Source organism: Apodemus sylvaticus, chromosome 5 (genome assembly GCF_947179515.1).
Source record: "Apodemus sylvaticus chromosome 5, mApoSyl1.1, whole genome shotgun sequence".
In the NCBI taxonomy this organism is placed as follows: domain Eukaryota; kingdom Metazoa; phylum Chordata; class Mammalia; order Rodentia; family Muridae; genus Apodemus; species Apodemus sylvaticus.
The window spans coordinates 56,692,146-56,712,255 of record NC_067476.1 but is presented as its reverse complement, the minus strand read 5'-3'; the positions used below and the strand labels follow the sequence as shown (position 1 = coordinate 56,712,255).

The following is a 20,110-nucleotide window of genomic DNA, read 5'->3' as shown; positions in this document are numbered from 1 at the left end:
GAGGGCCTGCACCAGATGAGACATCCCACGGGCCTACTTGGAGCTCTTGAACAAGCATTCTGTATTCCTGCTGTTGTCAGAAGAATACCTCAAGGACATTCTACCTCATCATCTGCTTTTTTGTTTCTTGTCTAACTTCTGGCACATGTGACTCACCTGATCCATGGAAGGTAGTCCAGTGATACCGTCCACAGGATTCCTCCCTGGAGAGTCAAACTAATGCACCTACATGCCAGTTCACTGTGAGCCCTGAGTTCCATTACTCAGTTGTCCAGCATTTTCTGTCTTTAAAGTGGGGTAATAAACCTCTTCAATTTAAGGCCTGCTATCCCTTGCTTACTTAGCTCTGATGTCCACTTACTGTGGATGTCAACCGGGGTCTGCCACATGGAGCCTCTGAGAATCCACGCTGGCCTCGTTGGCTGCCCTCTTCTGTCGCTCTCACCTCTGGAATTCCGGAAGAGCCTCTCTCTTGTCCTGGTTCTGCATCTGCTCTGTTCCAACAGGAGCAGAGCAGTCTCCAAGAAAGGACCATCATCGCCCTGCTCCTCTTTGCCTAACTTGACCAGTTGTTGTTAGCATGACTAACAAGATCCGAAGGAAGCCCAGGGCAGGGCCAAGAGGCGTCTGTCACTGTGCAGATATCTTTGTGTCTGAGCCCCAGGATGTTGTGACTTTTGAGAGAGAAAAAAGAGAAGGAATCTTACCGTGAAAGGAAGAGAACCGATAAATCCAGTGCACATCAGAAAAGGAGACCTGTGGCCCTTAGGTTCATTTGCCATGAGCCCACTTGCTCCAAGGGTTCTATCTAAATCGGGGTAACTGAGTTTTTCCCCCTCCTTCATTGTACAGCACTGAGAGAAGGCCGATGGTGGTGAACACAGGGAACTTCAGGGGGAACTAGTTTGATTAATATGTATTGCACGCCCACAGAGTGCTGGGCAGTCGAGAAACCAAGTAAACTAAAAGTACAGTCTCATCCCAGAAAAAGAAAACCCAGGCTGACTCTGGGGACCCCCATTTCTTCGGAACGCCCTTTGGGTTCTGATCCTCACAAATCATCAATATTTCTCAGTACTTGGACTCCCACTGGACTCCCCAGGGCCTTCTGGAAAGCTGAAAGGTGGAGGGAGGGGGCGTAGGGGGAGGAGCCGGGCGGGCTAGGGAGGTGAGACTGGAAGGGCGGGGGAGGGGGCACCTAGGTGCGTTCCTCTCTGACTCGACTCTTCCAGGAACCGCCTGGCACCCCGGGTGGTGGACTTTGGCTGCGGTGCGCGCCCGGTCTGCTCCTCCCCTCCCATCCCCAGCAGGCTCAGAGCTTCACTCCGGGGCGTGTCCTGCCTACCTCGGGCTCACAGTGGTCCACTCAGCCAGCGGCGGCGGCGGAGCGGCGGCTGCAGGAGCAGAGGTGGCCGCGAGCCGCCCCGGGAAGCAGCGGTGGCCGCGGCAGGCACCTGTGCGGAGCAGGAGGAAGAGGGGTAGGGTGGGTGGCAGCCGCCACTCTGAGCCACGGAAGGAGCAGGTATCTCCTAACTGGGATCCTGCTGATCCTGTCAACCTCCGGCTGTCTGGCAGGGAGATAGTGCCGAGCTGGGGACACCGGGGTGGGCAAACATGTGCAGCAACAACTAGAGGCCTCGGGACAGGTTTAACCCGTAGTCCCAGAGTTGAGAGGAGAGGCAAGGGGTTCCCTGGACCATGGCAGCCTCCCGCCTGGACTTCGGAGAGGTGGAAACTTTCCTGGATAGGCACCCAGAGTTGTTTGAAGATTACTTGATGCGAAAAGGAAGGCAGGAACTGGTGGACAAGTGGCTACAAAGGCACAGTTCGGGACAGGGGGCTTCAGGCCCCAGGCCTGCCCTGGCTGGCGCTAGCAGCTTGGCTCAGAGCAGTGGCCGAGGCAGCACTGGCATAGGTGGTGGTGCTGGACCCCAGAGCTCTGCCCGCAGCCATCCCACGCCCGGTGGTGGGGAAAATGCTGGGGTTCCCTTGAGTCCCAGTTGGGCCAGTAGCACCCGGGGCGATGGCAACCTGCAGCGGAGAGCTTCGCAGAAGGAGCTGAGGAAGAGCTTTGCCCGCTCCAAAGCCATCCATGTGAACAGGACCTACGATGAACAGGTGACCTCCCGGGCCCAGGAGCCCCTGAGCAGTGTCCGGCGGAGAGCCCTGCTCAGAAAGGCCAGCTCTCTGCCCCCCACCACAGCCCACATCCTCAGTGCCCTGCTGGAATCGAGGGTGAATCTGCCTCAGTATCCCCCTACGGCCATCGACTACAAATGCCACCTCAAAAAGCATAACGAGCGTCAGTTTTTCCTGGAACTGGTCAAGGACATCTCCAATGACCTTGACCTCACCAGCCTAAGCTACAAGATCCTCGTCTTTGTCTGTCTCATGGTGGACGCTGATCGTTGCTCTCTCTTCTTGGTGGAAGGGGCAGCTGCTGGTAAGAAGACTTTGGTCTCCAAGTTTTTTGATGTGCACGCAGGAACCCCACTGCTCCCCTGCAGCAGCACAGAGAACTCAAATGAGGTGCAGGTCCCTTGGGGCAAAGGTATCATTGGCTATGTTGGGGAACATGGAGAAACTGTCAACATCCCCGATGCTTACCAGGTAGGACTCTGCTTGTCCTCGGCTCCCCAGTCCACTGGCGTGGTACCCATGCCTACCCTCCCCTGACAACCAGGACCACTTTTTATTCAGACCCTTTACAGAGATTGTTCTTTAAGTTCTTTCTTGAGTTTTGTTTGAGTGTTATATCGTCTTTGAGGGAATGGCGTTTTCCCAGCACAATGGCTTATGGGAAATTCATATATCACTCAATAATACCACGTGTATCTCTGTCAAGATAGTAGCCTTAAGATGTCTGTATGGTTTTAGAATGGATCTGTGAACAGCATGCTAGAAAGAGGTGTAACCTCCAGAATCTCAGTGTTATCATGACAAAAATGGTTATTTTGTGTCTCTGGTGTCTGTGGGGGATGGGGATGGTGAGGTAGAGTGAGGGGGGTGGGGGTGGGAAATGATGATTTTCATTTTATAGTTTAAAGTTGGAAGGTGAACAGAGCACCTAACTACATACTCGATGCCACACGTTTCTCTAGCTTTAATTTGCATGAGTTCCAAAGTAAGGAAGACAGGGGAAGACTGGACCTCTAACCCGTTCGGGCTGGGTCTTCTTCATATCTGCTTCAGTGGAGTTTAGAGAGGTTGGACAAATAAAGGGACCAGTCATTTGCAGGATTGGGTACAGCGGGCAGCTTTCAGTAGGGGGAACCAAGGAGAGGTTTGGTTTGTAAAATGCCCCATTGGTATATTTTTAGCAACTGCCAAGGCAATAGACGCAGTGGACACGCTAGATTCAAGTGGAAAAGCAAGGCCAGCAGGCTGCGGTCTGGTTTTCCTGTCTTTTCCTTTTTACAGTGATTTAGACTTGATATTGGATGCTGGATCTGAAAGGCAGTCAGTTCTCATTCCTTCAGTTCCCGAGTGGTGGAGCTGGGTGTCACTTCCTCAGGGTTCCGGAGAATGGAAAGTTCTTACTTACCCTTGGTCCTGTGGTCATTTCATGACTATATCTTGTCTCAGGGAGACATGTGCTTCTCTAGAGTTTGGGTTCTGTTAAACACAATAGCAAAAAGTATTGGGAGGACACTGATTCTCCGTTCCATCTGAAAGTTTATAATTCTATACAGACCCACCGAGCTGAGCCTCAACTAAGTCTCATAGTTTTGTGATATATCTATCAGCATGTCTAATAGTAAGCAATGCCTAGGAAAAGATTTTGTTAATCTTTTGTTATTGATTAGCTACATTATTCACTATATCATTCTTAAAGAATTTGATACGTTGAGGATGTGCAACCCCTAATTGTATTTTTCAATAAATGCCCATTTCTCTGTAGTCCTAGAAAGCCATGGGAAGAAATGAAAACACTTAATTGATTTGTTGAAGAGTCCATAAGGTATCTGTAACGATCACAAGTTCTGTCCTACACCCCTGCTGTGTGCCCAGGCTCTAGATGCCCCTCCTGGGCTGGGTGATGCTTGCACAGCCTCGGACAGTGGTCTTTGTTATTGCCCCTACATTTCTTATTCATCCGCAATCGATTCTTTCCCTCCTATTTCTATGACTCTTTTTGTAACTGTTCTCTTTGCACTCATTACTTTCATTTGATATTTCATTTGATACTTTGTTCAAGACTTATCATTCTTGTGGTCTCAGTTGTGCGCCGAGAATTGTGGCCGTGGAATTGTCTCTGGCAGAGCTGGTCAGGTTTCCTGTGGCTGTTGCTTGCTGTGAGCTTGGCCTTTATTCTGCAGACCAAGTGTAAAGCAAGTTGCTGTTTTGTATTTGGAAGCTGCCTTGGGAGAAGGAAGGTTTTCTTTTCCCCTTTCCCCCAGGGCAGTAACAGTGGTTACAAATAAGGCAGGTTTTTTTTTTTTTTTTTTTTTTTTAAGACTTGAGACTTGAGGATGGCAGGTTAGGTGCTCCAGGGAGCTGGAGATCATTGTCACTCTAGTTTCACATGGTTTTGATGAGAAAGCATTATTATTATTGTTGTTGTTTAATTTGTCATGGGCTTCTGCTATGTACTTGTGTGTTTATAGTTTGTTGTGTTTTTTTTATTGTACTTATGAAACTCTCTAATGAAATTATTATTTTTTTTTTGCCTCTTGTTTTAATGCATTATCGTCATCATTAGTAGGGCCTAAACAGAATTACTTAACTTCACAGTCTCCATTTCCCATTCACAAAATGGGACCGACACACCAATCTGGCAAAGGTTATCATGAGGACATGTGGTAAGATGCTGTACCGAAGCTCCTAAGACAGTACTTGGCACACGGCCATTACTTAAGAAATGGAAGCCATGCCGGGTGGTGGTGGCTCACGCCTGTAATCCCAACACTCGGGAGGCAGAGGCAGGCGGATTTCTGAGTTCGAAGCCAGCCTGATCTACAGAGTGAGTTCCAGGACAGTCAGGGCTACACAGAGAAACCTGTCTCAAAAAACAAAAACAAAAAAACAACAACAAAAAGTCAGCCATCTGTCATAACAGTGCTGGTGGTGTCTGATTGGGCAGTATTCTTTTCTTCACTTCTGATCGATTGTTGTTCCCTTCTCTGAGAATGGGGTGTGAACTCAGCATATTTTACCAATCTAAGCTTTCCCCGAGCCAAACTTCCCCTCAGGGTTTTAGAATCAACATTAAATCCAAAGACTTTATAAACAAAACAATCATTCTTCTATTCTTTTTTTTTTTTTAAGATTTATTTATTTACTATATTTGCAGTATTCTGCCTACATGTATCCCAGTATACCAGAAGAGGGCACTAATTTTGAGCCCCCATGTGGTTGCTGGGAATTGAACTCAGGACTTCTGGAAGAGTAGTCAGTGCTCTTTACCTCTGAGCCATCTCTCCAGGCCCTCATTTTTCTGTACTTAAGAATCCCTGGTTAAGAAACCAGTGGCATGTCACCTAGCCTAGCAAAAGTTCTGTGCTTTGTTCCTTAGGCAATTTCTCCAGAACTGGCTTGCTGCTGCCTGTTTTCCTGTTCTAGAATTTTCCCATTCTTTCACTTTTCTAATCTTAGATTTCTCAGAGTGAAAACTAACCCTTCTAAATGTAGATCTTTGTATGTGTATGTGTATGTGTATGCTTATGTGTCTATATATATATATATATATATATATATATATATATATATATATAGTGGATGGGTGTTTTGTCTGTGTGTCTGTCTGTGCATCACATGTATGCAGTACTCATAGAGGCCAGAAGAGGGTGTCAGATCTTAACAGCCAGTTGTATCTGCCTTGTGGACTCTGGGAATTGAACTCTGGTCCTCTGGAAGGGTAGCGTTTGTAACTACTGAGTCATTTCTTCAGACCCACATCTGTTTTTTCATTATGTTGCATTATATTCTTATGTATGTAACCACCTTGAAGTTTCTTTGTAAAAATATAACCACCGTTCTTGATTCTTTATAAATCTGTATAGTTAAAGATGTGTCTTGCTCAGATACAGTTAGTACCCTTTTGTTTTTCTTCCGGAGAGTGAAATTTTATCACACAGAGTTTCAAATTTTAATTATTGGGTAATTAGGTTAATGGTCTTAATCATTTGGGGGCTTCTTTGAGCAAGAACAAGGCATTAAAGACACTTATGCAATTATGATAATGAATATCGCATCCTGAAGTCAAGAGTAGAATATTTAATGAGACACTAAAGTTGAATAGGAGTTTGGCAGCGAAAATTAATCTCTTTTGCTTTCTCCATTTTGCAGTACATTTCTTAATTGGTCCTAGAAAACAGGATTGAAATTAGGGGAAAAAAGTTAAAGAATTGCAAGGGGGAAAAATACATTCCTTTCAGGTATCCAGTTTGATCATGGTGACTGCAATTTACCTTTCTTCTCTGACAGTTATAAGTTATTAAACAGCCCACTTTAATATAGTAATGAATAAATTGCCCTCGAGATATTGCAAATAAGAGCACTTAAGTAACAGGTGCTCTCTTTGAGATTATTCCAAACACCCAGAAGATAGCACTTTAGATGTTAATAAAAAGTGCAAGATGAGCTTGTGTTGGTGTTGATAATGACGATACAGGTGTCTGATGGGCTTGGGTCTGAAAAGCAGCAGCCGCTTTGTGAGGTGAACTGTTAGGTGAGGAGGAAGGAGATGACGCAGGAGAGTCGCAGGTGTGCTAGGCTTTCAGAAGCCCTGATCTGTTTACACAACAGAGCCATTAATTCTGCAGGTCAGATCCAACAGGCATACAGAGAGCCCATTATACCTGCAGGTATAGAAAGGTGAGAGGTGACACTTTCTGCACACACACACACACACACACCGTGCTTACAGTTAAGAGCCATGAACGCTCACCACACTGGGTGGTGGCCCTTCCAGAGACAGTCACTATGGAGCTTGTGCAGGAAGACTCCCTGAAGGAGGTGCCATGCCAGCTGTTAGGTCAGGTCTCCTTGCTGGATAATTTTGAGGCTAGTGGGAATGTTTTAGGGGGTCAAAATGGCTTCAGGGAGAGTGTAAAGTGGGCACAGAAAGTGCAGGGGTGAGAAGGAATGTTTTAACACACCTAAAAAAAATTGCATTGCAAAATGACTTGAGAGCCCTGGAAGGACCTTGAACATCTGATAAAGAGTTGTCTGACTACAGGCCACAAGAAGCCTCCTGGCTTGAACAAAATGGCACATCGGGTGACTGACTGGGCGGCAGCGATGGAAAGGATAGAAGAGAGGAGGGCTTGAAGCTGTGAGAGTGACTAAGTGTGTAATAATGGCCCGGTGGAGCCATAAGGAATGACAGGACAGAAGCAGAGGCAGGGGGATTGGCAGCAGGGAACAGATGGGCGTTGTCCTGGAGGTGAGAATTTGGATGAGAGGGAGGTTAAGTCAATGGTGATTCGGCGACTATAATCGTGAGAGATATGGAGGGGGTTAACAGCTTTATCAGAACACAGGAAGCATCAAGGTGTGGTGGTCCATGCCTGCAATTGCTCTAAGCTGTTTGTGGTTACATACAGCCTCTGAGGCCAGCCTGGGCTACAAAGGGGAAGCCTTTCTCAAAACAAAACAAGGCAGACAAGCAAATGAAACCCCAACCGGAGAGAGGAGCCAGGTTAAGGAGAAGTGTTTTATGCAGGACCAGCGTTGGCATTTGTGGAGTTTAGGGCAAAATGATGGCCCTGAGACGTGAACTCCTTTCCCAAGAGTCTGCTCTCCAGACCACAGCCGCCTCCCGACAGAAATCCTCAATGACTGAAACTTCCGGGCTGAGAAATTCTTTGCGTATGGGCTGGGGTGGGTGAGAGGCCCTGGCTGAATTGCCTTCTGGGTGATGCTCGCTGGTGCCTCTAGCTCAGGGTGGAGAGGATGACAGCCCTGCACTACCCTGAGGGGCTGGTGGACCCTTCTCACCCTTCCCTTCCACACGAGGACGCCACTCAAGAGCAAAGAGCTACAGCAGATGTGGCTTATGGGTTTCTCTCCATACAGACGGCCTATTTCCAGGGAAAACGGGAGTCTAGATGAGGCCTGGGACGGGAGGGGGAGGGCAGGGTCAGGTAGCCAAGACCTAATTTGGGACCGGAAGTAGGGGTGGGGGCACATAGAGAGCCAAATCTCTGAACTCCTGGTCCAAACTCGGTTGTTTCATTGCATTTCACGTACAAAATAGACTCCAAGACCAAAGTGCTAAGAACATTCACAGGGCAGTGGAGAAGCATCCGCCCCTCCCCCCACAGCTGCTCTGGCCACAGGCTCACAAAGCTGGCCCTGCCTGACTCTGAGTCATACTGAGTATGAGAGGTTCAATTTTATTCCAGCCCAGTGTCTATTGCAGTCCTTCGCGGGGCCCCAGCTTTATCCTAATTAAATTAGGTACCATTTTCGATGCCTGGTAGGGCCTGGCTATTTTTGTGCCTTGCTTCCTTCCTGACAGGGATACATTCCCCCCCCCCCATCTTTGCCCACCCAAATCTTACTCTGCCTTTCCATAATGCAAGAAGACATAGCTGATGGCTCATGCCAGAGAAGAGACAGGAAACAGAACAGGAGCTGTACCCTACGATGCATTCAAGGGTGTGCTGTACTATAGTGGTATGTACACTATGTATTGAATAATACTGTATAACATTTAGCAGTTCGTTTTTATGGAATTCATTTTCCACCTGCTTTTAAACTCTATATTTACATTTAGAGCGTCAGTCTCAGAAGGAATTGACTTTAAGCATCTAGAAAGCAGACTGATAAAAGTGCTTCTATGCCGGACAAGGCCACAGATGGCCCATGGTCTCATCATTGAGCCTCGATGCTGACCCCACTCCGATCCTGTACAAAAAAAAAAAAGAAATTCCATGAAATTTTGTTTTCAGCTCTGAATACAATGTTTTAAAAATCCCCTCAAGCCCACGGGCAAGTTCAGTAGGCCAGAACTAGAATTGATTTTTTGTGCCTGCAGCAGGAGACATTTCCTATCTCAGGCCCCTCTTCCTGACAGGCACATGCTCATAAGGACAGACCCCACACTTGGCTGCTTGTCTGAGAACGGAGCTAAAGAAGTCCCAGTCCTGGTCCTACGGAATCACAGTGAGGTGATTTAAGGTGAACTTGGCCATCCTCCTTACCCCGAAACTAAATGTTTACTAATCTGATCCATTTACTTTGGTTCTTGAGGTTTGGTCACCTGTTTATTTACAAGGTGGGCTTAACTTGGAAGCTAACTTTTCCTGTTTAATATAGCCTTCAGCAGACATGTGAGGTTTGCCTCTCAAATAGCTTTGCTCTGTCTTGGAGGGAAGTCACCAAGACCGCTAGGTGCTCTGCTTACTTCCTTAGTTCCTTAGTCTCAGGGTGGTGTTTTGCCACCTGACCACATTCTTTTTGGAAAGTAGGATGTGGGTTATAAAAAGACAAGTCTAATTGGGAAAAAAAAAGTGGGATGGGTTTATAATATTTTGGGAGGAATTTTGGTCCTTTATAGGCACTAGAGGCTAAATTTATTTATTTATTTATTTATTTATTTATTTATTTATTTATTTATTTATTTTGGATGAAAATAGGAAAGAAAGTTTCCTGGTATTATACAATGTGTACTTGCTACAGTCCCAAGGGTTTCTTATTAACTGGTTAGTTTCAACAGAATAGCGGTTTCACATATTAATGAGTCTTGCTCTTGATCACAAAGTAGAGGTTTGCAGGCGTAGGATGAGAAGTCTTTTTTTCACTTGAATGAAAAATATGGGGAAAGGAGGAGGCACCTCTGTATCTATTAACAATATTGAGAAAAGGCAACAGGAACCCTGCTGTTACTAACAACCACCCCCCTCACCAGTGTACTGTGGGCCTAAGATTAATAACCCTTTAGTGAGAATTTCCCTTTCAGCTCTAATAGTGCTTCATTTTATAGGAGGAAAGACTGAGGCCTGGCCACATTAAAGATTTGCTCAAAATGGCCCAGCTGAGCATGAAGGGAGCGGGGACTCAAGCGGAGCTCTGTGATCTGTAAGCCTTCGTGCACAGCCATTCCTGAAGCAGTCTTTCCTGGCCACTAACTACTGGGTGCATATTACCCCTGTCCTTTGATTGCCTTTTCCCTTACAGCCTAAGTTCTCCTTACAGCCTAAATTCCCTAATGTAATTACAGTACCAGGGAGTCTGAGGCACACTTTTGGGCACAGCAGGTCAATCTTTTCCCTCGCATCCCACCTTGACTACACATCTGGCTGCGTCTCTGTCATGACGTAAGGCACCTGCTCTGCTCTAGTATTTAGCACTCTTGGCTGCCTGATCAAGGCTTCACTATCCCTGCAGCGCACCCAACAGGACAGTGATGCCTAGGGAACTGAGAGGCTGCCCTGTGTCTCTGCCTGGCGCTGGCCGGCTTATATGCCTCTAAACAGTGAGTCCTGCCTATGCAGACAACATGGATGATTAGTTGGAAGCGCAACTCTTAAGCATAATCTTTATTTAGTCTCCATATTGAAGGCTAAAAAGTAAAGGCTTGTAAAAGCCTAAATGACTGGAGGGTTGCCTGAATTCCTTGTCAGCATCCATGAAGTACCCACTCCAATGTGCCTTGCCGTTTTTCTTTTTGATTTTTTTTTCTTTTGAAGAGGCCTTGTAGAAATCCTGTTACACACAGACCGGCCTCGCTGGACCTGAAGGCACACACACCTTCCATCCTGGCAGTAGGGAAGGAGAGGCAGGCAGATTTCATGTGAGTTTGAGGCTAGCCTGATCTATATAATGATTTTCAGCCACCAGGTGCTATACAGTGAGACCCTGTCACAAACAAACAAACAAACAAACAAACAAACAGTGGCCAGCCTGACCCTAACCAAATAAATATTGGAACACACCATGAGAACTCCTAAGCCGGCACACGCTCTGCTTAGCCATTTGAAGGTGCTTGTAATTCAATGCCTTTCAAATCATAGGGTTTTATTTTGTCTTGTTTTTCTTTGCAAATCCCTTACAGATGTGGGAGAATAGATTGACCAGCCCTGGGATTATTATTTTTTAGAAGTGTTGCCCTTTCAGGCTTATTGATTATAAGTCATGTACTTCACATAGTTTCGAAAGGTCTCATAAATATTCAGTTTTCAGATGGTTGCATTTCCAAGCTACTGATTCTGAGTTGGTCTTATTAGCTGTGTGTGGACCCATCTCTGCGAACGCTCTGCTTCCCTTCTGATATTAGAGTTATCACTGATACACTGGGCTAATTGCTAGCTCTCCACCGCTCTCCACTCCCATTTAGGCTTTTACAAGCCTTTACTTTTTAGCCTTCAATATGGAGACTAAATAAAGATTATGCTTAAGAGTTGAGCTTCCAAAAAAGAAAAAAAAAAGAAAGAAAAAGAAAAAACAAGAGTTGTGCTTCCAGCTTAATCATCCACGTTGTCTGCATAGTCAGGACTCGCTAATTGGAAGCATATAAGCTGGCCAGCACCAGGCAGAGACATGGGGCAACCTCTCAACTGCCACCTGAGAACGGAAGGCAACTTCCAAACACCCAAAGACCACAAGAGTTGTGAGGAGGGGCAGCCTAATCAGGGCTAGTGGCCTGGGGGTACGGGAGAGGAACTTAGCCAGGGACAAGCCAAGTCTTGGAGAGAGAGAGAGAGAGAGAGAGAGAGAGAGAGAATCAGGGGAATGGGGGCCCTCCTCACACCCTCCCCTCTGGCCAGTGCCACACACTGGTTGGACTTGAGAAGGCTGAGTGGATGAATGGAATCTGGCCCAGCAGCTGTCTCCAGTGAGATTCCTGGCACAGAGCAGTAGAGCAAAAGGTATCGAGCACATCTGGGGGGTCCTGCGAAGATGCTCACCAGGGCCATGCCTGTGGAGACCAAGTCAGGGAGGAACAGACTCAGACAAACTGAACAGCACCAACTCATAGCCTGCTCTGGTGCAACCCTGCTTTAATGCCCTCAAGACATTGCTTCCACTCTATGTCAGGGATGTGGTCCTCACCAAGAGGTTACTTACATAAAGGATACGGTCCACAGGGATGTGGTTTACTCAGTAGTATTCTCTATTCCTGAAGAAACTCCACGGTTGTCACAAAGAGTGACAAACAGCAACAGCTTTTGTTTCCTTAAGGGAACTTTCCTCCTTTGATTTTAATGTTTCTGTAAAAGATTTCACAGTGCAGCAGAACAGGGTCTCAGGACCAGGAGCAGAGGGCGGACTTGTATTTTCCAGTCTGTCTATGTTTTTAAAACATAACATATTTATGATTTTTCATATTTTTTGGTATATTTTTTCAGCATTATAGTATTTCCTGACATATCCACCTTACAGTATTTTATAAGCATCTAATCATTAAATCAAATCATTACATTCTCATGAGGTAATGAAAAAGCACTTTCAAAAGAAATACAAGGCCTAATTAATGCTTTCAAACATACTGTCCAGAGTTCACAGGCTGGCTCTGCCAAGAAACTTGGCAGAACTTGTAGAAGGAAACTTTTCACCTAAAATATCTATTGACTTTATTTCCAGGTTCTTCTGCCCTTCTCTCTCCCCTCCTCTCGTCCCTTCTCTCCTCTCCAACTCTTTTGTTTTGTTTTGTTTTGTTTTGTTTTGTTTTGTTTTGTTTTATTTTGTTTTGTTTTGTTTTTCTGCCAGGGCCTTGCTATGCAGCCCAGGCTGTATTTAAGGTGTTTCTGCCTCAGCCTCCTCAGTTCTGGAATTAGAGGTAAACCATGCCCAGTTTATTTTCTGTGTTCTTGATACTCTGGCACTTGGGGCATCCCGGGAAGACTGCTTCTCCCAAGGCTAGCCAATTCTAAGAGATAGCCAAGCCCACCCACCCCAAGAATGCCTTGGACATTCAGACCAAACAATTCAGAGCCTAGAGTTGTATGCATTGACATTTTCCCAGCTGTCCCCAATCACCCATGACACCAGAGAGAAACAACTTCAAACAAGGGAGCCAGGTTTCTGCTGGCTCACAGGTTCTAAGGTTCCAACCCACAGTCCCTTGACCCACTGCTTGGGACTTGTTCTTAGCTAAAGTATCACATGGCTGACGCACGTGCTGGAGGAAGCTACTTGGGGCACATTCCCAAGAAGCGTGGAGTTCAGGAAAGACCATGGACAAGATATACAACCCTCAGTCCACGACCTGCTTCCTCACGTCAGAATATTGACTCAGCACGGAATTCATTATGTGATCATCAGTTAATAAGATTAGAGCACCCATGAGCCAAACAATTCTCATAGTCCTACCTGTGAAAGTCTTATACTTTGGACCAAACCTTCAATCCATATTTCTTTGGGAGACATTTCATTTTAAACCAAAATTTCATACCAGGGCTTGGACTGCTTCTCTAGCCCAGAGCCTATCAAAATTATCCAAGACTGCCCATTCTAAGCCTGCTTGTTGTTCCTTTCCTCCTGGCCTAGTCCTTCCCTCCAAACCCCCAATGAAAATTCCTGCCCATGTTCTGCGCCCCCTACCCCCCAGCTTCTGCCAACTTACTGGCCCACTTCTTTCTCATGTGACCTCGCAGCATGCTCTGCTTTTGGAGTCTGTGAACCCAAACTTGTTCCCTCACGATAATCATTCCTATGTCTTAATATCTCTCCACAGAAGACAGAAGCAACACAGGGTGTCTTAACCCAGTACTGCCCATCCATGATGTCTTTTACAAAGGCAATGGTTGTTTTAAAATATAAACTGAGTGGATGGATTAAGTGAACATTAGACTGAGGGCTTTACTGATCAAAATACACATTTGGCATTTAACAAGCCCAGCTCTGTTGAACTTCTTTCTAGAATAGATCAATAAGCTTATTCTTCTAGCACAATATGTAATTCCAAAAGTACATGTTGGGGTTCTGTGCTGTACAGTCTCCATATTAGATCTCCAGTATGATAATCTGTAGTTTCATTGGGGAAGTCCTAAAGAGTTTTTTAAAATGACAAGACTTGGGTTAGTATATTGCAAAGTATATAAATGTTGGCAAGTGTCATTCAAGGGCAGAAGTTCAAATTGCAACTTATCAAGTTCCAATGGTTTATTAGGATAGGAGAATCTGTGACACAGAGGTCGTGTGTGTGTGTGTGTGTGTGTGTGTGTGTATGTGTGTGTGTTGACTTAAAGCTCTTGGACATACTACCATCAGCATCTACCAAACAGCCACAGTCCTTTGTTGTTGTTTCAAAAAAAGGTCTTAAGATGGCGGCAAACCCATTTTTTGAGGTCTTCTTCCATTTCCTTCTTCAGAGTCTTGAAGTTCTTGTCATACAGATCTTTCACATGTTTGGTAAGAGTCACCCCAAGATACTTTATACTGTTTGAGGCTATTGTGAAGGGGGTCATTTCCCTAATTTCTTTCTCAGCCTGCTTATCCTTTGAGTATAGGAAGGCCACTGATTTGCTTGAGTTGATTTTATAACCTGCCACTTTGCTGAAGTTGTTTATCAGCTGTAGGAGCTCTCTAGTGGAGGAGTTCTTTGGGTCACTTAGGTAGACGATCATGTCGTCTGCAAATAATGATAGTTTGACTTCTTCCTTTCCAATTTGTATCCCTTTGACCTCCTTATGTTGTCGAATTGCCCGAGCTAGTACCTCAAGTACAATATTGAAAAGATAAGGAGAAAGGGGGCAGCCTTGTCTGGTCCCTGATTTTAGTGGGATTGCTTCAAGTTTCTCTCCATTTAGTTTGATGCTGGCTACCGGTTTGCTGTATATTGCTTTTACTATGGGGGTTGCAAATTGGTACAACCACTCTGGAAATCAGTCTGGAGGTTCCTCCGAAAACTGGGCACCTCACTTCCAGAAGATCCTGCTATACCACTCCTGGGCATATACCCAGAAGACTCCCCACCATGTAATAAGGATACATGCTCTACTATGTTCATAGCAGCCCTATTTATAATTGCCAGATGCTGGAAAGAACCTAGGTATCCCTCAACAGAAGAGTGGATGCAAAAAATGTGGTATATCTACACAATGGAGTACTATTCAGCCATTAGAAACAATGAATTCATGAAATTCTTAGGCAAATGGATGGAGCTAGAGAATATCATACTAAGTGAGGTAACCCAGACTCAAAAGGTGAATCATGGTATGCACTCACTAATAAGTGGATATTAACCTAGAAAACTGGAATACCCAAAACATAATCCACACATCAAATGAGGTACAAGAAGAAAGGAGGAGTGGCCCCTGGTTCTAGAAAGACTCAGTGAAACAGTATTCAGCAAAACCAGAACGGGGAAGTGGGAAGGGGTGGGTGGGAGGACAGGGGAAGAGAAGGGGGCTTACGGGACTTTCGGGGAGTGGGGGGGCTAGAAAAGGGGAAATCATTTGAAATGTAAATAAATTATATCGAATAAAAAAAAAAAAGATGGCGGCAAACCACAGCGTCTCTGATTCTATCTCCTGAGTGTGGGGGCTGCAGGCCTGGACTACTTTGGTTTTCGGTTTCATTTGACTTTAAATCCATTGGCCACTAATTAGCAGGAAAGCTTTTTTTATGTTCTTCTGCTCTGCTTCCTTGGCGTTGCTTTAAAGGCTCTGCATTACCCATTTACGCTGTCTGTACCAGTTTATCAGATTTCCAGAATGTTCTAACCTTTACTATTTTTCAATAAAAAAATTTGATGGTATTCTTTTATCATTTGCATGGCTGTGTACAGTTTAATGACTGAACGGCTTTTATGGGTATTTTGCAACCTAATGTGCGTGATTACATTTAAAGTTTAATATCAACTGTAATGGAGTTAAAGATTGTAGGCTTGGGACGGAGTTGCTAGGAAACCTTTCTAGATTTTTATGCTTTCCTGAATAGGATTTCTGGAAAAGCGAATCTGTACCTCTCTGTTTCTCACTTTCTGGAGCACACAGACTCCCCCGTTAGCCTCCTTGCCTTCCTCCTGTTTCCAGAGGACTGTTACCTACGTCTGCACTAGCTGCAGTTATTAGAACAGTCTTCTGTTTTGTTCTTGTCTCCAGGAATGTGACACTAAGACCAGATTCACCTACGTTTTATTCGTTTGGTGGCTTGTAAAACTCCTGCCAACCATAGCATCTCCTCTGGTTCATAGTCCTGAGACGAGGTAGAGAACAGAGGTGAGGAGCAGCTCGTAGCAACAATGTATCCGGCCTTACCCAGCCCGGAGCTGAGGCACCTCTCTTTGATTCCTTGTTATACATTATAAAAAGTTAAACAAGAGAGGAAGTTCTGGGCTGGCTCCTGCCTTTTCTCAGGCCCGCTGTGAATACACAGTATCGGCACTTGGGGGACTATCTACTAATTCAAAACACTAAGGCAGGAAAACATTTTATCCACCTCCAAATTAGCCAAATTGAGATCCCACTGAGTTAAATTGCAAAAACAAAAGGTCATTTGGGAAAAGCAGAGCCACTAGCAACCTGAGAACTGTCACATTTAAGGCCTTGAGTTTCTATGGAAGGGAGTGCTGATTTCACTCTGTAGAGCAAGCTTCTAAAGAAGCAAGAAAAGCCATCTCCCTTCCCCCTGTTCCCCAATCAACCCCCCCTCCTGCTTCCCTGTCCTGGTATTCCCCTACACTGCTGCGTCGAGCCTTTCCAGGACCAGGGGCCTCTCCTCCCTTTGATGTCCAACAAGGCCATCCTCTGCTGCTTATGTGTCTGGAGCCATGGGTAACACCATGGGTACTATCTGGTTGACGGTTTTGTCCCTGGGAACTCTAGGATTACTGGGTGGCTCATATCCTTTTTCCTCCTATGGTGTTGCAAATTCCTTCAGCTCCTTGGGTCCTTTCTCTAGCTCCCCCATTGGGGACCCTGTTCTCAGTTCAACGGCTGGCTGAGAGTGTCCCCCTCTGCATTTGTCATGCACTAGCAGAGCCTCCCAGGTGACAGCTATATCTGGCTCTGGTCAGCAAGCACTTGTGGGCATCCGACAATAGTGTCTGGGTTTTATAACTGTATATGGGATGGATCACTAGGTGGGGTAGTCTCTGGATGGAACAGGGGTAGGGGAGATGGCTTATGGGATTTTCGGGGGGGGGGGAAACTAGGAAAGGGGAAATGTAAATAAAGAATACAACTAACAAAAATACAATTAAAAAATAAAACATACAATCCTCCCCCTGCCAAAAAAAATTTCTTCTAAGTGTTAGATATTTCTGCTCTATTGGGTATAAACTAAACATTAAAGAAAAATGGACACTGAAAAAAAAAAGAAGCAAGAAAAGGCTTGTAGGATCATGGCTGTACTGGTGACTTCATGCAGCAGTCTTGTGAGGCTAACTAGCTCGTTGACAGACTATATGGAAATGACACAGTCCAAAGTTTCCTGGAAAATACAGAAGTAGAAAAGGAAAATAAATATGCCTTCTCATTAGCAGATAAAGCCTGAATTTACCCCCATGCCATCTCTTCTCTACTGATCTACTGGTCCGACCCTCCTCCTAGGATGGAAATTACTATAGCCTGGTAAACTGGTAAATGGAAGCACCTCTGTCATAGCCTGTGTTTCAAGACTAACATTCAGTGTTATGTAGGTTAGAGTTTGCACTAGTCATCCTGTTCCACAGAGAGACATAACCAGCCAGAATAGATTATCTGTTATACATAACACTTCAATTAAGCACCCCAGTGTTCTCTGCAGAGGCATCATTGGTATTTGGAAATGAGTGAGTACTTTGCTGCTGCGAGTTGAGAGTTGACTGAATGTATACCACAGCGTTCTTAGAGCATCTTTGGCCTCTGCCCAGACACGCCTGCTCACTTGCAGCAGTTTTAACAGCCTCCATATACTGTTAAATGGGCTCTGGAGACAAGGCTGGCCTCTAACCCACAGTCTTTGGGAACTAATGATATGGGGAAATTTGGCAATGATTATGTACAGCTTTAAGACTTCACGTGGCTTCTAATATAACAGTTCCAGGTCATCCCAAGGAAAATTTTATGGGTACAGATGCTAAGACTTATAAGAATGAATATTTATTATAGTGTATTTATAATTATGTAAAGTTATCAGCCAAAATATCTGACTAAAGGCTTGGCTAACTAGATTATGGTTTATCATAAAATGGAATATTTAATCAAAGGAAATCGCTTACAAAATGCTATTAAGCAAACAAAGCATATTAGAAAATAATAGAATCTTAGTTTTCTTAGCAACAATAACAACAAAGGCTCAAAAGAAGTAGGTGAGAGATGCAGTTTTGGAGCAATCACAGTGGATTTGGTCCCACTGTTCATGCCCTGTGACATGTTTTATTTTTCCAGTTGTTTTTACATGCAATGCTAAAATGGAAAGACTTATATATGTCTTAAAAGGCTAGCACCAAAATTAAGTGAAATTATGAGAAATATTTGTTGCCTTGTAAAGACTTGGTAGAAGCAAAAAGTCTGACATGGAAGCTGGAAGCTGATAGGTCCGAACGAGGAAATCTTCGAAGGGAGAGGCCAAGCATAGGGTTTCTTTTCTGCTCTGGACCCAAATTGAAACTCCACATTAACTGCTGCTTTCACACCATCTTTCAAAGCTGGGAGCGGCTTCCCCTACTGCAGCTCTTGCGCACGGCTGACGCGGAGTTCCTATCCAAAGAGGGTTCTTCCTCGGTGGCCTCCACATCTTCAGCACAGAGCTGTCTTCTCTAGGTGAGGGGGGCGGGAGCGAAATGGAGGACTGAGTGGGAGATTTTCTAGGCCAGCTCAGGGAGGGCACAAGCTCCCATTTCGTTGCTACTGTACTTACAGAATACCTGCAGGGCACCTTTATCCTGGGCAGCTTTATCCTACCCCAGTACAGTCGGTTCCTGCAGCCACTGTCCAGCTCAAAGTCTCAAGCAGTGAGCTGTCCTCTCCAGTGAGTCTCCTCCTTCCCCAGGGCAGTGCCTCTGATCAGGGCCCCTAATACACTGTCTGTTAGGCAGTCCCCAAAGGATGGGTGAGCTAGAGAGTGCTCCCTGAGTCCCTTACTGGGCATGCGTAGCAGCACAGGGATGAGAGATTAGGACATGACCCTCTCTATACCCACTCCGGAACCCAGCTGGGGAAGGAAGCTACCAGCACAACACAGCTGCTTACTCTTGTCCATGTGACCCCTTTCAGGTCTCGAATAGAAAGATGTGGGGCTCATGGGATAGGGTAAGGAGCTGGAGGCTGAACAGTATGTGGGCCCTGGATTGATTAGACTTCATATTCAAGGCATACATTCAAAAAGAAAATTGCTATCAATTTCAAGAAAATAATTTTAGAGCCTTGAACTTTATAGGTTTGGGGTGCAGTGTGATTGCACTGGATACCGGCTCGTAACCCAGGTTGAGGCAGGACCAACGCTGTGACTTTAAGTGTAAGCGTGAATTATGGGAGCTCATGAGATGCTCCGTGTGTCCAGATGCTTACCCCGTGAGCCTGGTGACAGGTTCAGATCCTGGAACTCATGTAGTGGTGCAAGAATGGACTCCCTAAGGTTGTCCTTGCGTGTTGTGGCATGTGCACCACCTCCACCATGCACACACAATAATAATAATAATACTAGTAGTAGTAGTAGTAGTAGCATAGTAATAATAACAATTCATTTAAAAGAACGACTGATTGGGATAGAAGGGTAATTGTTTTTCATTCTTTCTCCTAGTGCTTCTTCACTTAACTGACTCACACTTTTGGCTTCTGTCATTTGTTTTGACTCATTACTCTCTCTCCATTAAATTGTGAATTTATTAAAGGTATAGGCTATGGCTTTCCTGGCTTTGGAACACTCTGTGTTAGTATAGCACCTAACACATGATATGATTAGTACACAGACACACACACACACACACACACACACACACACACACACATATACACACACACTGAATACATGGGAAAACAGAATGCAACTGTTAGGTTGGAATACCAGGTTAGAACAAGGGCTTCAGGTAATGTCACTGACCTATGCCAAGGGTCCTTTCATTTTCTCATCCACTGGTACAGGATGGGTTCAGGTATATGGTGGTCCAGCCTGGGGAAGTTAGAGAGAGGAAGGCACAGAGAGCAGATGTTTCATGCATTACCAGTTAGATTATGGAGGATAAAAGCAAGAGGCAGCTAATGAACTATGGCTCTAACAGGGCTGGACTGGAGCT

At 45.3% G+C, this 20,110-nt stretch overlaps 1 protein-coding gene across 1 annotated transcript in view; it reads left to right on the top strand.

Annotated features, from left to right (window-relative positions):
* Positions 1-1,698: 1,698 nt before the first annotated feature.
* Positions 1,699-20,110, top strand: part of Pde11a (phosphodiesterase 11A) — a 373,525-nt gene continuing 355,113 nt past the window's right edge. Inside the window, exon 1 of the mRNA XM_052181167.1 lies at positions 1,699-2,610. Within this exon, the coding sequence (XP_052037127.1) occupies positions 1,699-2,610 (912 nt within the window). The remainder of the gene's footprint in view (positions 2,611-20,110) is intronic.